Source organism: Aptenodytes patagonicus, chromosome 30 (assembly GCF_965638725.1).
Source record: "Aptenodytes patagonicus chromosome 30, bAptPat1.pri.cur, whole genome shotgun sequence".
Lineage (NCBI taxonomy): Eukaryota > Metazoa > Chordata > Aves > Sphenisciformes > Spheniscidae > Aptenodytes > Aptenodytes patagonicus.
In genome coordinates this window covers 639,402-654,108 of record NC_134978.1, presented here as the reverse complement: position 1 = coordinate 654,108, position 14,707 = coordinate 639,402, and the positions used below count along the sequence as shown (strand labels likewise).

The following is a 14,707-nucleotide window of genomic DNA, read 5'->3' as shown; positions in this document are numbered from 1 at the left end:
CACCCCCCCAAATTCTCCACCTTTCTCTTTCTTTCGTGGCCGCGGCCATCTCATCGCCCTTTTACCGGTGGTCAGAGGCGATCCCACCCCCGTTGCCCACCTTCCGATGGAGAGCTGAACCCAGGACGCGCCGCCGCGGCAGGAACGACAGCTGGAAAGCGAAACCACTGCAGCCACAGAAGGACACTCGGCTGCCGCCGCTTTTACCGGATTACCACATTTCCAGCCAGAGACGGCATCTCCGCTTGCCTTTACCTTCGATCCGGCTTCCGTGCTGCCACCCCGTTATTTGAGGTCATTTTTCTTTTTGAAGTTCTCACCTGCTTGTCACCCTGAGCTGATATTTTCCATTTTCATTATTTTTTTTTTTTTCAGATCGATGCGTAGCTATGGAAACCAACTTTAACCCGACGCACAAGAGCCGCCCGTCTCCCCGGCGTAACCAGCAAAAAGCAGAACCGCGAGCGATATTCAGGCGCTTGGGTTTGGCGATCACCGTAATTGGAGAGAGCACGTAGGAGACGTTGCCTTTCCCCACCTCTGAGACGGGAGTTTTTTAAAAAAAAAAAAAAAAACAAAAATAAACCAACACACCGGGGAGCCGCTCTCCGTAATGGCCCATTTCGTACCACAAATGGAAAAATCTAAATTTGCAGAACCGAGGAGATGTAGGAAGTCGTTATTAAATTGCGCTAGAGGTACTGGTTTTACCTTATCTGAAGTAACGCCTTATACCAGGATTTAAACAGTTCTTCGGAAACAAGGCATCGACGCAACGCAAAGCCGGAGAACCCAATGACAACAGAGAAGAATATTAGCTTATAGCTTAAGACAAATTTGGAGAAGTTTTTCTTCATACCGTGGCAAGCCGCATTTCCGTTTTAGGATTTAAAAAAAACAAAACCAAAACCCCCAAAAAACCCAGCAAGAGCCAACTCCGCACATGCTGCAGAGGTTTTTGTTTGTTTTAATAGAAGCAACAAGATCTCCACAGGCAAAGGAGGAGAAATAATCAATACCAGAGCTCTTGAAATGTTTAATTGGAGAGGGCTTTATTTTCTGCTTAAGAGAACTGGAACTATACAGCTGGTTTGCATCGGACCAAAGCTGGGAATTATTATTATTATTATTATTTTTTTTTTCTTTCCGTTTTTATTTCGCTAAACATAAGCAACGCAGTGTAACTGGAAAACAATGACTTACAGTGTTTAAACCACGAGTGGATCGAGAGGAGCTTGAGGGGAAAAAAAAACACAACCAACCAGCTTTCTAGCTAAAACTGAAAATCCACAATACAGTCGGCCCTACGGAATGGCACTGTCCTGCCTAAATAATGGAGTGACTTCAGGCTGGAATGGGAAGCACACAGCGTCCTACGTACCGCTACACAGCTCAGGCTGGCTACTGATCTTCCTGCAGTGGGAACTTACTGGCCGTTAGCCTCTCGCGTTTGTATTTAGAACCAAAAGGCATCTTCAAGTTTGAGAGTCAAAAGCAACGGCAGGAGCAGAGAGAGCGCTCCCGGTGCCACCGCGTGACGGGACAGAGGGACGATCCTCGCCGAGACAGCCGCATCAAGGGAAGCTACGGACGGACACCGAGGGACGGGTGCCCCATGCTAAGCTGGCTCATCGTTTGATATCTTACGGTCAATTTATGAATGGCTTTAGTATATCAGTTCTACAAACCAACGGACTGGACTGCAGAGCAAATACCCTTCATTCGGGCTAAAACGCGTTTAAACAAACATGCAGAGGGTTGGGGAGTTCATTCCGTCGTAGCACCAGAGTCCACAAGTCAGCTTCGCCATCGTCAGTGCTGCGCTGCAATAAATACTCTGCGTCTCTAACAGGGTGGATGTGGGAAGCACTGAAGTGTGACCTTTAGCATTGACAATTCCTCGGCTTAGGAGACACGTCAATATAACTCAAGCAGCTGTGGCATGCCAGAAAGGTTGTTTTTAACATTCTCTCTGCTTATGAAAGATGCTACTGTCTTATTTTGATTGTGTTCTCACCCTTGGCTAACCATGCATCTCTGCAGGTGAAAAACATTGTGTCAGGTGCCACAGAAGATATTGAGATATGAAATGAGCTTTTTTTTTTTTTCCTAAACTGGATATGAAGTTCATTTGGGAGAGTGCAGGGTTGGAGTAGGTTTTGTTTGGTGTGTTTTGTGGTTTTTTTTTTTTTTTCCTTTCTTCCCCTCGCCCTTTCCTTTCTACGTGTCACCAAGGCACTTCACTCTGTGCGTAGGATGATGTGGATCCCTGATTCTGTGAAAACTGGTCCGCTCATCTCACCAGCCCTCAGCGCAAATGAGGCATCTTCAAAAGGTTTCTGCATCTGACCTGCAGAGAGCAGACACCAGAAAGTTCAATTAAGCCCAGCAACGAATGGAGGATCTTTCTGAGCAAGCAAGCCTCAAATGAAGACAGCTTCCAGGCAAACAACAAAGTCACCAATTAATTAACTTGCAGGGGGTGTTTGTTTTCATCTACTCCCAGAAGATGATTCAAACCAACTCATTCACACGTGCACGTACACAGACTTTCTCTCTTTTAAACAGGGGTTTTGCTCAGATCCTACAGACATCGCTGCAGCAAGGGAAGAGCTGCGGACCCAAAAGGCAGAGGAAATCTGTTCTGCAGACTCACTGGCACAAGTGGATGTTTGTCTTCCAGTCTTATGTGCCCTCCAGGTACACGGGGGGGAATGGATGCGGTGTGCGTTACAAGCTGCGCTAAATAATTTACAAGGCACACATGGATAATGTCATGACCTAGATAAGAACTGCTCTTAAGGCTCCAGTCTCCAAGTCGCTGAGTTTCAGGGGGTTTAGTAATCCAGGCTCAGGAAAGCCAGAGGTGCGCAGAGGAAGGACCCCGCACGGGGATTCACGAGCGGAACTACCGCAGCTCTGCAGGGGGGGGCAGAAGGAATGAGCAGCGCAAGTGCTCAGCCAGCATAATTCAAGCCAAGAGGAGAGACACCAGCCTGCTACAGGAGGGTTCAAGGGGGACGGTATTTTTTGCCCAGCTTCCTGCGACAGAAGTTAGAGCAGAGAAACTGCCCACCTCACCCGAAATAATGAGGTTTTGCTGTTACCGACAGGTCAAAGTCTCACCGGGGGACTCTCAGCACAAGCTTCAGCAGAAGGACAAGACGCCTGCGAGGGAAGGCCAGGCGGCGACAGCTTCCCGGGCGCAGAGGGAACCCTTACTCTCTGCTCTTAGCCCTGCCCGTGCTTGCAAAGCTCGCCTCGAGACGCCTGAGGAAGATGTACAGACCAGCGTGTTGCCAGAACCGCAACATAAATCTCCTGTAAGTTTACGACGCTTGTCTCCAAGCTTCAAGGCGGTGCTGTAGCTTTGGACTCCGCAGCGCCTTAGGAGGCAGCTACGGAAAGCTTCTAGGCAGCCTGACAGCTGGATCGTCAGCAGACATTGCAGCGATATACTAATCTCTCTGCAAACGAAACCCTTCCCGACCCCTTCAAAGACCACCACGCATCCCAGACGCATCGCATCTAGCCCAGCAGAATCTCCAGAATTTGTGCTTTATTTCAGGACCTCCCTTTCTCTAGCGAGGCAGGCAGATGCCACAAAAGATGCTCACGTCCTCCCCTTCAGGATTAGCAATAGCTTCAGCTTGGTATTTTCCCCTTTCAAGAAAAGTGGTTTGTTACTGACGTGACCTGATGCATACGGCTCTCCAGTTTCCCTTCTCTCATTTCGGCATTTAGATTAATTGCCACGAGAGGCAAGCAGCTCGCCTGGCTCACAAGCTCCAGTTGCAAAGCCAGTGTCATTCGCTGTCAGGCAGCCCTGCCTTGTCACCTGAATATTTTGGTTATTTTCCACTAGGACCCGAAATCTTTACTTCAGATGAGGTAGCAGCCTCCCTGCTACACCACAGTGGCCTTCCTCGAGCAGAAACATGACTTATTTGAAGGGTTTCAGGAAGACAAATTGAAATGTTTTAATAACTTCACCTCCGAAGTAACCAGTGCTCCAAGTTCTAACAAATTACATTTTCAGCCCAGTAAAAAAAAAGAAAAAAAAAAAAGGAAAAAAAAAAAGAAAAAAAAAGAGAGAGGCAGAGAGGGGGATGGAGTGACAGCTCAGGGGTTTGGCCACCACGCGTGGTTCCAATGCCATCTAGCGGGAACTGGCTCTTGCAACATTTCTTTACATTTTGGTGCAGCCAGGAGAGGGGGAAACAAAAAAAAAAAAAAAAAAGAAAAAGAAAAAGAAAAATCTCCTTCCGTACACCTGCAAAGAGCACAAGGAGCCGAGTTTCCGCTGAACCCCGAATAGCGGACACAGCACCCCGGGATTAACGTTTCATCATATACAAGAAAATATCCCTGTTTAGCCCTGCCTGAAAGGATCTGTTTGAGGAAGGAACTGTTGCTGAACTGTAGCAACGCCGCACCCTAAAAAGAGACAGTGATTAAAACCGGTATTTTGGGGTGTGTGTGGGGGGGAAACCCGAACAAAACCCCCCCTACGTTCCTGAATAGAGTTTCACCTGCCAAAGCTGGGTGGGCTTCAGCTAGCAGGGGCTGAAAGAGCGACTCCGGAGCTCCTTCCGCGGTCACGTCTGCAGCAGCAGTGAGCCCGCTAGCGTTTTAAATATTCCCGGGGCATCCTAAGCGGGGTGCCAGCCCGGCACGAGGTGGCAGCTGGGCAAAATTTCCTGTAAAATCTGTATACTTGCTGCAGGGTACGAGCCCGAGACGAGCTGCTGAATGCTTCAGCCCATGAAGCCCGAGCGTGAGCTTAGGAAAAAAGGCTTCCATAAAATGACATGTCGGACTGCCGCTCACCGTTTCAGACGTGGGCAGCTCTTACTACAGATCTTCCTCTGGGATCGCTGCAAGTCCCTGTGACCTTGGGGCACAGATTGTAACAATAAATATAGATTTCCCTCTCCCTGGCAGGAACCTGTCTTGACCCTCGTCAAATAAAATATGCACGGACACTCTGGCTATAAAGAGGTTTTGGTTTGTTCTTTGAATATTCTAGCATGACATCATCGCTTTGTATTTTCCTCCCAGTGGAAATCACTGCAAAAAGCATTCGTAAGATAAAGCAGAAGAGGTTTCAACGTTACACTTTCCCATCCCCAAGATTCCTCCTCCCACACCAGCAAATCTCATTAATGAGGAAGCAGCCACGAGCTTTTTGTTGTCGCTCCCTCGCTGCACTGATCAATAACCCTGTAACAAAACCTCTCACCGGCAACATTATTTCGGTGGGCTGTGAATTGTTCTTCTTTCCACAATTTGTTAACGGCTTTCTCACAGAAGATTAGAATGCCAAATCATTTATCTGGCACGCCGTTACCACGGCTTATCCACTTCTTCCTTATTCATGGCTCATTACGCTGCGCGACTGGATTCCCATTCAGCGTAGCTGGAAAATCCTTTTCCAGAGGGAAAAGCCAATTTCATGAAGGGCGTTTGCACAACATCGCCTCTCTGCCTAGAATAATATTATGGTTGCATTCCTAATTGGTTTAACTTCTAGGCATCAAACTACATTTCCTGCGCAGCAGGCTGCCTAGCACATAAATCCATTTTCACGTTCATTCCCCCGGCAGCAGGGTGCGTTATTAAACCTCACCCCCTGCCAAGAAGAGCAGCATCAACCCTGTAATCTCGGTCTGGCCTTCACGCTGCCAGGCCGAGCTCGACTCACCTCTTCCAAACGCACCCAGGTCGCCTCCCGCTTTTGCCGAGCTGCAGTCGCTAAACTGGGAAGCGAGAGATTCAAAATCCTCTTCTCCCGATTTTATCTTCTGGATGTAGCCTGTAAATACAGGGAGTAATTCCATCAGGAGAAGGAAAAAACGGAGAAAGAAAGGGGAAAAAAAAAAAAAAAACAAAAAAAAAAAAAAGAAACCCGCACCCCACCCAAAACCCCCACCCGGAGCATGACATCCCACAGCAAGAAGGGCACAAGCGGCCACGTGCGCACGCCACGTACACGAAGCGAGGTTTTCAAACCTCCTGAACGAAGACAGAGCCAGAACTAAACTTTCGTTAACACCCCAAAAGCACTTGGTCGCAGGTTTTTGTTTCGTTTGGTTTTTTTTTCCAAGCACGTTTCCAGCTTTGCACCGTGGCCCATTTCTATTTAAGCTTCTATTAAATAAAAAAAAAAAAAGGCGATTCCGCCTACTACCACCCCTGAATCACGGGAATTTATTATAGGGCTTCAAAACAGACGAGCGTTTGATTTCAGAAGGGCTCACCTCGGTAGAAGAACGAGCATGAAGAATCCCCGAGGAGTGAATTAAATTTGTCAAGACAGCTTTTTAAAAGGTCAGTTAAGAAATATTCGTAGTCTTAACCGAGAGCTCTGCCTCACCGTTCTGAACCTTTCTGGACCAGCGGAAACCCCCCTGCTAGCTCATAACAAGAAAACCTAGGAGCTAGATCATATTTTCCAGTCAACGGCTTGATAACGTGATTGGGGAGCCGCTAATTACAGATACTGACTGCTCTCGGAGGTGAGCGAAGCACAAAGCGCCACCGACACGTCCCTTAACACCGCGCGAGGCAGATTTTCACGGATTCTCGAGACGGCAAGAAAATCCTGCCTAGCTTCACGCAACTCGACCAGCTTCAGCTCCTTCGTTAAAAGGAGCGTCACCGCTAATCAAAATCCCAAGCCGCCGCTGGTCCGACTCGCAGCCACCCCCCACCAAAACGCAGTTTAGTACCGGCTGCAAGAAATGTTTCTGCGCGAGGACAGTCGCGCAAGCCGGACTCGAAAGCCTGCGAACAGCAGCCGTATCTGCCGTAGGTCGGGCTGCCAGTTAACCCTCCACCTTCCCAAAGCAGCCTGCTCCTGCCAGAGGGGCTTGCCTTCCGCGCCTTGGACCGCAAGTGATAAATTAAGACTAAGTGACGTTGCAAAAATCATTCATCCGCGTATCTGGGAGCATCTCCCAAGGGGAAGCCACCCGCGCGTGCCCCGAAGAGCAGAGGAACAGCCCCAAACCAGCGCTCCAGCTTCCAGCCCAAAGCAACTCTCCGTACCAGGTGAAATCCAGCTAAACTTATCTCTCACTGGAGATTAAATCTAGGATTGAATCCCTCCTTCCAGAAACCTCCCCTCAGCTTTTGAAAGAATCGGCAAAGCCTGACTGCCTTCCATTTCAGACCTAAGCAGTCTTCCACCTTCAAAAAGAAATACCGAGAAGCAGCTGATTTTCTTTAACAGAGAAATTGAGAGAAAAGAAATGTCCTTCTACCCCCTCGAAGCTATTAAGTCTCCTGGTTTCGATAACCCAACTTTCTATTTCGGGTCACTCCCATGGAAGCCCTGCAGCCTGCACGTATAGAGTCTGCACTTTGCAAGATAAACCTCTAAAAAAAAAAGAAAAAAGGGAAAAAAAAAAATTGGGCCGGGCATCGTTTATTCCAACCGCAGGCAGTGGAAGATCCCTACCTGAAAAAGGGTCACGCGTGCAATTCAAGAGCATTATTATTCGGAGGGATGCTCTCACAAAAGGAAGAGGGCGGTTTCTGATCCAAAAGGACGAGGGAATAAGTATTTTCCAGCTCATTTTAATGCTATACACTTGTATAGACCTGAGGAAATACCTGTGAGGCCTGGGGGCAGGTAAAAAAAAAGAAAATAATTCCTTAATGAGAGAACGGAGGCTGCCTCTCAGGAGCTGAGGTATCCAGCAGCAACTGAAAAAGCAGGCTATCGATTTTTGAGGGGACCCCTTTATTGCAGTTTAATGCTTGCAAGACCGAAACGAAGGGATTTTAAGTCTTCAAATTAGTCTTCTAGTCTACAGCCCATTTTTCCTCCCCAATTCAAGTCGCCTCTCTAAACCAGCTGCCGCTAGCCTAAACCTTTGGAATTCAGCAAGGTGTTCGGACAGCCAGGTTTGCTTTTCCGGATGGACAGGCCAGGAGGAAGAGCTACCGAAAAAATCGGAATAGGAGATTGATAATCTCTTGTTTTAGAATTTCTGTTGGTTTTTTTTTTTTTTTTTAAACAGGTGCCCCGAATATAATTCAAAAGCCACAGAAAGTTACCTTAATTCCTAAAGCGCATAACCTGCTTTAACAGAAGACACCAGCGCCGGCGTCGGCACCTCAGTGAGGTTATACACATTTATCCTACCTGCTGCTTAGAGCGCACAGGTACAGGCGGAGAAAGTCTAACGTGAAAGTCGGAAACTCCCTAAAACTTAAGACGAGAGCTATTTATCCCGCGTTAAAAAGAGAAAAAGGATTATTTGTCTGGGTGGAAGACAGTTCACAGCATTCATACGTTTTAGGAAAGAAACCGATACTGGATCATCCTGTTAAACTAAGCCGCCGGAGCACGAACAGCCTACTTGCTGACAAAACCGAGTTTATCCTAAAAATACGTGTTTGCACCACCAGAAATACGTATCTAATTGCATACAGCCGCCAGTCCCCAGCAAGTGCCCGCCGCGCATCACACCCAGAAGCGTCAGGGATCGCAGCTTTAAGATACGGTGTTATATGAGCTTTAAGATACTGATGTTAAAGTAATAAAGCATCCAAATCAAGGATCCAAATCAAGGATCCGAGCGTTTACATTTCGATCCCAAACTGCCCGCCCTGGTCGCATCAGCAGGTTCCGAGGGGTAAAAGAGGGTTTCCCAAGCTTGTGGAGAAAACCAGTCAACTACACATTGAAACAGAATTTAATTAATAAAACCTCCCGATTTTACGCTAGCGACCAGCCTGAGAGCAAAACCTGCCTGTCAGCCAGGTGAGGGTTTTCCTGGATAAAACTTAAGGCTTTTTTTAAAGCTAAAGTAGTTGTTTCAAGCCACCTCTACCAGAACAAGACACCTGCACCTCGTGCCTAAACTTTGGCTCTGCGAAGCGGGATTAATGAGCCTTTCCCTCAGATGATCTCAGCCGTCTAGAACAAATTATGCAGATTAGGTACTGCCCAGGTTTTAATAAACTACCCCTAAAAATCTCCAGGCGCGAGTGAAATTGAATAGCGGGAGAGTAGCGCAAAGAGAGCAAGATGAGGAATGGCAACGGATTGTGCCGAAATGGGGACTACTGGGGGAAGAGCAGCTTTCGGAGACTCGACTTCGGGGTGAACCCCAGCTGATTCTGCAACAAGAAACAGGGGTAAGCTAACGAAACACGCAAATAACGAGCTGGAGGGTGGGGAAGCGCCGTCAGCAGAAAGACGGATCAGAATATTAAATGTGACCTGAATGACCAAGCAAGATCCAACGACACCAAGCGAACTCGCACACGTTATTTAAAAAAAAAAAACCGCAACAACCACCAAAATCTGCTGCGTGCAGAGAGCTCGATCGGAAAGAGGACGACGTAAGCGCGGAATTACAAATAACTCCGAAACAGGCAGCACGGCTTTAAAAACGAGAAACACGGCACTGAATCCTCAGCAGAGAGAAGGGCAGTAGTAAATGCCACAGTAGAAGGCGCTGCCGAGAGCTAATCTGGAATATTGCACACCACGATGAACCCACGCTCACGAAAGATTAATTGAAACCGAAGTGCAAAGGAGGGCTAAGAGTAGAGACAGCAGAGGGGATGACCTACATTACCAGAAACTAAAAGCCCGGTTGGCTCAGCGTGCAAAAACAGGCTGGTAAAAAGCAGGGCTCTCTAAATCCACTGAGGGGTCAGCATCAGGGAGAAACTAAATTTAATTAAGCAATTAAACAACACTAATGCAAGAAACACCGGCGAGAAACTGATCATAAGCAGTTTTTAGCTGGAAACCGGGTTTCTACACATCAGAGCAAAGACGCTCTGGAATAACCTTCACAGCAAATTCAGCCAGAACCCAAACGGCCTCTTAAACGGCGCTTGAGGGGACCAAGAGGTGTCGCTGCCTTTAATATCAGGGTCAGGCTCCAATCTGAGATTTCTTTCTAGTCCCACATTCCCTACGACGTTATCACCTATCAGAAAAGCACCCGGTGAGCCAACTCCTCCAACTCCTGCCGTAACGCAACGGGAGAGCTAACCTACCTTTAATTCTCCACTGCAACTTTCTTAACGGATTAAAAATTATTCACGGACGACGCACCCCTCCAGCTCGCTCGACCCTCTCCTCCCTTATTATCGGAGAAGGGCCGTCAAATGGAATATTTGACATCAGTCAAGTTCCCCTACCGAAAACATTTCTCTCTAGTATCGTCCCCTCTCCCGTGGGAACAAAGAGCTCCCTGATCAAATTTCCTTCTCAGATTTTTGCTGCATGAAGCATTAACACCAGAGCTGGATTCGGAGGGAGGCCTCAGACGCGACCCATGACCAAACAAAACGTGAAAACGTGTGGTACTGTGCCCGTCAAACAAATTCCTCCCCAGAGACCTACTTAGGCAGTCCTACGCGATAATTACATTCGCCAGGTACAGTACACCCGTTCAGAGAAGTTCATTGACGCCTGACTGTCAGGAGCCGTAGCGGAGCTAAGCCGTGCCTCCTCCCAGGAAGTTCCAGCTGTTCTAGGAACTTAACTTACAGTCATTTTCAAGAAGCCACCATGAAATAATTAATCATAAGCTGATGTTCCCCATGACCTTCCCAGGAATAGCGTTTATCGGGATCAAACGTGGACAGAAAAGTGGTTAGGGGTTGGTGGTTTTTTTTTTTTTGACAACGGTATTCCCATCGTAGGAATTAATTCCCTAATGGCCTTTACGGAGAACACAAGCAGGGCATTTACACGAAGTAAGTTTTAATCACGCCTCTTTCCTCTTCAGGCACCACAGAGAGATTACGAAACACGGGAGTTATCTGAGAGCGCGAAGGCTCTGAAGCTGTCAAGCTTCATCTCACTCTTTCGAGCTACGGAAAGTTTAAGCTGTTTCTTTCCGTCACCTTACCAGGTAGCAAAGAACTGCGGCATCCCAAAGAAAAGCACCCCAACAAAGTAAGAATGGTGACAATCGTTGAGTCCAAATAATGTTATTCAGGCTTCTACAGATAACCAGTTTACAGAACACCTACGTATCAAAAAGCCTACCCGGTCACAAGCTCCTGAAATACCTCTTTAGAGATAATAAGACGACTCTCCCTTCTAAAAACGTACGTGATTCCCTCCTACAAAGATCCAAGTTCGCCAGTGCCTGCTTAAAACACGCCAGCATCGTGCCTCATTTAACCTCTGACCTGCAGAAAGCTCCGCGCTGGCCTTTTGATGACCACCACTCCGAGAGATGGGTCTACCACAGTTTTATTCTTTAAAAAAAAAAAAAAAAAAAAGAAAGGAAAGAAAGAGGAGAGAGAGACAGACAGAATTTGCAGCTCGGCTGAAATATTTCAATCTATTTATCTTTACACCAGTCTCGACTCCCTTGGCACGGATCTCCGCACTAGGCGTGCATCCCGCTTTATCGCCCCCGGTCACACTTTCTCAGCCGCCCTAACCCGAAGGAGACAATTCCCCAAGAAAACTCCCATCTGCGTTAATTTAACCTCCCCTTCCAAAAGGCGGTGAGCAGATACCACCTGCTGGTCGCCGCCTCGGTGCTTCAAGTTATTCAGCAAAGATATTTCCCCTCCCAGGGCTTCCAAACAAGAAAGCCCTCAAGTTTATCGTTGGTTAGGATCAAGGCAATAGCCAAAACACCCTCCCTATCTTCCCTCCCTCGTTGCTGAAGCCGTAAAAGATACGAGAGTCCCAGTACCGCGGTACGTAGCTGCGCGCCCGCAGCGCGTCGGCTAGCCTTTGCAACCTCACTGCCAGAAAAGACAAAGCTGCCCACGGGCCTCAGTTTCACCACCGGTTAATCAGCGGGACTGACGTAAACCTCACCCCAAGCCCCCAGATGCCTTATCCTAAGAGGTCAGAGCCAGTAGTAACAGCTGGACCTTGAGCTTGCTTCCGTACGATCAAAAAAAAACCTCGATGCTGAAGAAACGCGACATCAATTCGATTCTACCGCCAGAGCTGCAAGGGGGGGGGGGGAGGAAAAAAAAATATCTAGGCTGCAAAGATTACCACCGCCTACTGCGGAAGGCACGCAGCGCCCTCGCTCCCAGACCAGATCACAAGCCAGAACACTCGGGGAAAAACCCGAGCCGATCAGGTCATCCGTACAGCCTCGTGCGAGGTCGATTGCCTCCGACAAGCAACTTGATCTCAAGCAGAGGTTAATTAGAACTTACTCTAAGTTGCTATTAGGGCAAGGAGTCAAGTGACATTAAATAAAAAGAAATGTTTAAAGAACATTTGTTTTAGCTTTAAATAATTTTATTTTTAATATAAAAATACACATTTACAAAGAAAATACAAACAAACCTCTGAAATAACATTACAAAAAAAAAACACAAAGGGGAAGACACACGGGCTGGGACCTATCTTTACGTCATTTAATCATACAGCAAAATTGTTCCTCCAAGCGGCTGGGCCACACGAAAGTCCACGTTCAAACCACTTGGCTTAAAAAAAAACCTTTGCTTTAGGAAGTTCACGACACACTGAACCACTCATCTCGGGGTCCAATTCTAGCCTTAAAATGACTTTTCCCCTTCAACAGCATCATATTCTCTCTCTCTCTCCTGCATTTACTTGCCATTTATAAGCTCCAGTGCCTCATCTTTGGTCCGTGTGATCTTTTCCTGCCTCCACGACGAGGGTCTTCTGGACTGGTTGTGTTTCACCAAGAGATGCGAACATCGCACTTTGCTAGGCTCCCCTTGGCCGTTCTTCCCGCTGCCGCTGGGCCGTTCCCACTGGCTGGCATTTGTGATGTGGTTGAAGTAATAAACACGGCCTGCGGACAGAGAGAGGGGGCTGGGGTTAAGAAAAAAGAAAAAAGCTCCCGGCAGACCCCGAGAATCAGCTTCTTGACCCCAAGAATCAGCTTCTTGACCCCAAGAATCAGCTTCTTGACCCCAAGAATCAGCTGCTTGACCCCGAAGGCACGGAAGACTAGATTTCTGTGAGTGCTCGGCCACATCCACGCGATCAGCTGAAACACACGAGGTAGGAAACAAGACTTTACAACTCCACATAATTTCCTACGCAAGCGTTTCCGTCGGGAAGCGCCCTTAGGCAAAGCAACAGCCCCCCCCCCCCCCCCGCAGGAGCAGGCTCCAGCTGCCTTTCCAATTCACCACGCTCGCACACATCAGCGACAAAACGCCCACTGACACAGTCGGAAACCATAAACACCCCCAGGCAACACCCTGCCGCTGCCGAGAAGGCGGACGGTGCCGGGTTTCTGGCCCGGGGATAAGACCGTGTTTCACTCCAGCCCTATTTACAAGGGTAAAACAGCGCAACGCCTCTCTGTTAAGCACATCCCGCAGCAAACGCGGTGAGTTACTGTTAGCAAAGATCACACCTTTGCATTGCACAGACCTCTCTTTCCGAAAATCGCCTTTTTTTCCTACCAGAAAATGAGACCTTCCTGCACAAGAGATCCGTGGTTTCCCCAGCTAGCAGAAAACGAAGCTCCTGCGAAGTCACCTCTCGACACATTCAGCATCAAAGCCAGGCAATTCTGCTGCTCAAAGGCCTTCCAGTGCTCAAAGCCACGCGTGCCTTTACCTGCGGTAACTCACAGCCTCGACCGAGGCGGTTTCTGCTTTCTTCTAGCGCATCACTCATCCCAAAGCTCTCCACTGACGCTAGAAGCGGACTAGACTCGAGAAAAAAGCCAAGCAAACCAAGGTGAGGGATTGCAACAGCAGAGCTGGGCGGCGGGAAGGTACGACCTAGCAGCAAAGGGCCCAAGTTCCCGGCTGCAATCCCAACCAACAGCCTAGGCCTGCTAACTCCAGCCAGCCACGGAGTTCCCTCCCTCCAGGACGCTTCAACCCCGGTAGTTCTGGCAAAGAAGGGTTCAGAGGGGCCCCTCTTCCCTCTCAGCCTCCCCGGCCTCACGGTCCCCACCTCAACCAAACGAGCAGAGCAGCCAAGCTGACGGACACGACCTCCTCGGAACTGCTTCTGAGCCGCCAAGCGCGGAAAGCTCTCGCCGCAAAGGACGGAACCCTGCTGAAAGCACCGTCCCGACCCACAGCTTCCCCCCCCCCGAGCCGCCGCAGCCCCACCGAGGGCAAAGCGTCCTGCCGCGCTCTGCCCCGGCCTTTTACGAAGAGGCTCCTCGCGGCTCTGCCCCGCTTCCCCCCCACCGGTTACCCCCAGAAGGAGCAAACCCCCCCACCCCCCCGGCGCCACAGACCCAGGCATCGCTCCCCCGACAGACGACGGTCCCAGGAGCCGCTTCGCCCGTCGCCCCCGCCCAGGGGCACGGCAGCCCCGGAGCCAGGAGCCCCGCAGACCCCCGCCCGGGCTCTCAGGCCCGCCCCAAGCCCAGCTCTCCACACCCCGCCGCCCCCCAGGCCCCGGGCCCCGCTCACAGCCCCTCAGACCCCGCCGAGGCCCAGGCCGGACCCGCCGGGCCACACCTCCGCCGGGGCCCAGGTCGGGCCCCCGATGGCCCGAGAGGCCCGTGTCCGCCGCCCCGGGAGCGGGCGCGCCCCCCCAGCCCCTCGGCTCCCGTCGCCGCCGCCGCCCGTACCGGAGCTGCGGCTCATGCGCTTCTCCCAGCCCGCGGGCAGCTTCTCCTCCTCCGCCATCTTCCCTCGGCTGCGCCTCCCGCACCGCCCGCGCCCGGCCCGGCCCCATTGGCGCGGGGAGGGGCGGGGTGATCCCGCCCCCTCCCTGCTCCCATTGGCCCGAGGGAAGGCAGCG

At 49.8% G+C, this 14,707-nt stretch overlaps 1 protein-coding gene across 1 annotated transcript; it reads right to left on the bottom strand.

Moving 5' to 3' along the window:
• Positions 1 to 1,035: 1,035 nt before the first annotated feature.
• PIN1 (peptidylprolyl cis/trans isomerase, NIMA-interacting 1) lies at positions 1,036 to 14,637 on the bottom strand. Its single transcript, XM_076360765.1, has 4 exons — positions 14,535 to 14,637; positions 12,579 to 12,779; positions 5,705 to 5,815; positions 1,036 to 2,350 (listed from the first exon to the last, which is right to left on the bottom strand). Exons 1-4 carry the CDS (start codon positions 14,590 to 14,592, stop codon positions 2,241 to 2,243), a joined length of 480 nt encoding a protein of 159 aa, XP_076216880.1. The 5' UTR covers positions 14,593 to 14,637; the 3' UTR covers positions 1,036 to 2,240.
• Between the last annotated feature and the right edge of the window lie 70 nt (positions 14,638 to 14,707).

Excerpts from the sequence above, each read along its gene's own strand:
- PIN1 (XM_076360765.1), bottom strand. The coding sequence starts at position 14,592 with ATGGCGGAGGAGGAGAAGCTGCCCGCGGGCTGGGAGAAGCGCATGAGC. Across the intron at positions 12,780-14,534 it reads GCGCATGAGCCGCAGCTCCG|GCCGTGTTTATTACTTCAAC; the intron begins GTACGGGCGGCG and ends CTCTGTCCGCAG. Across the intron at positions 2,351-5,704 it reads CCTGGGTGCGTTTGGAAGAG|GTCAGATGCAGAAACCTTTT; the intron begins GTGAGTCGAGCT and ends TGCTCTCTGCAG.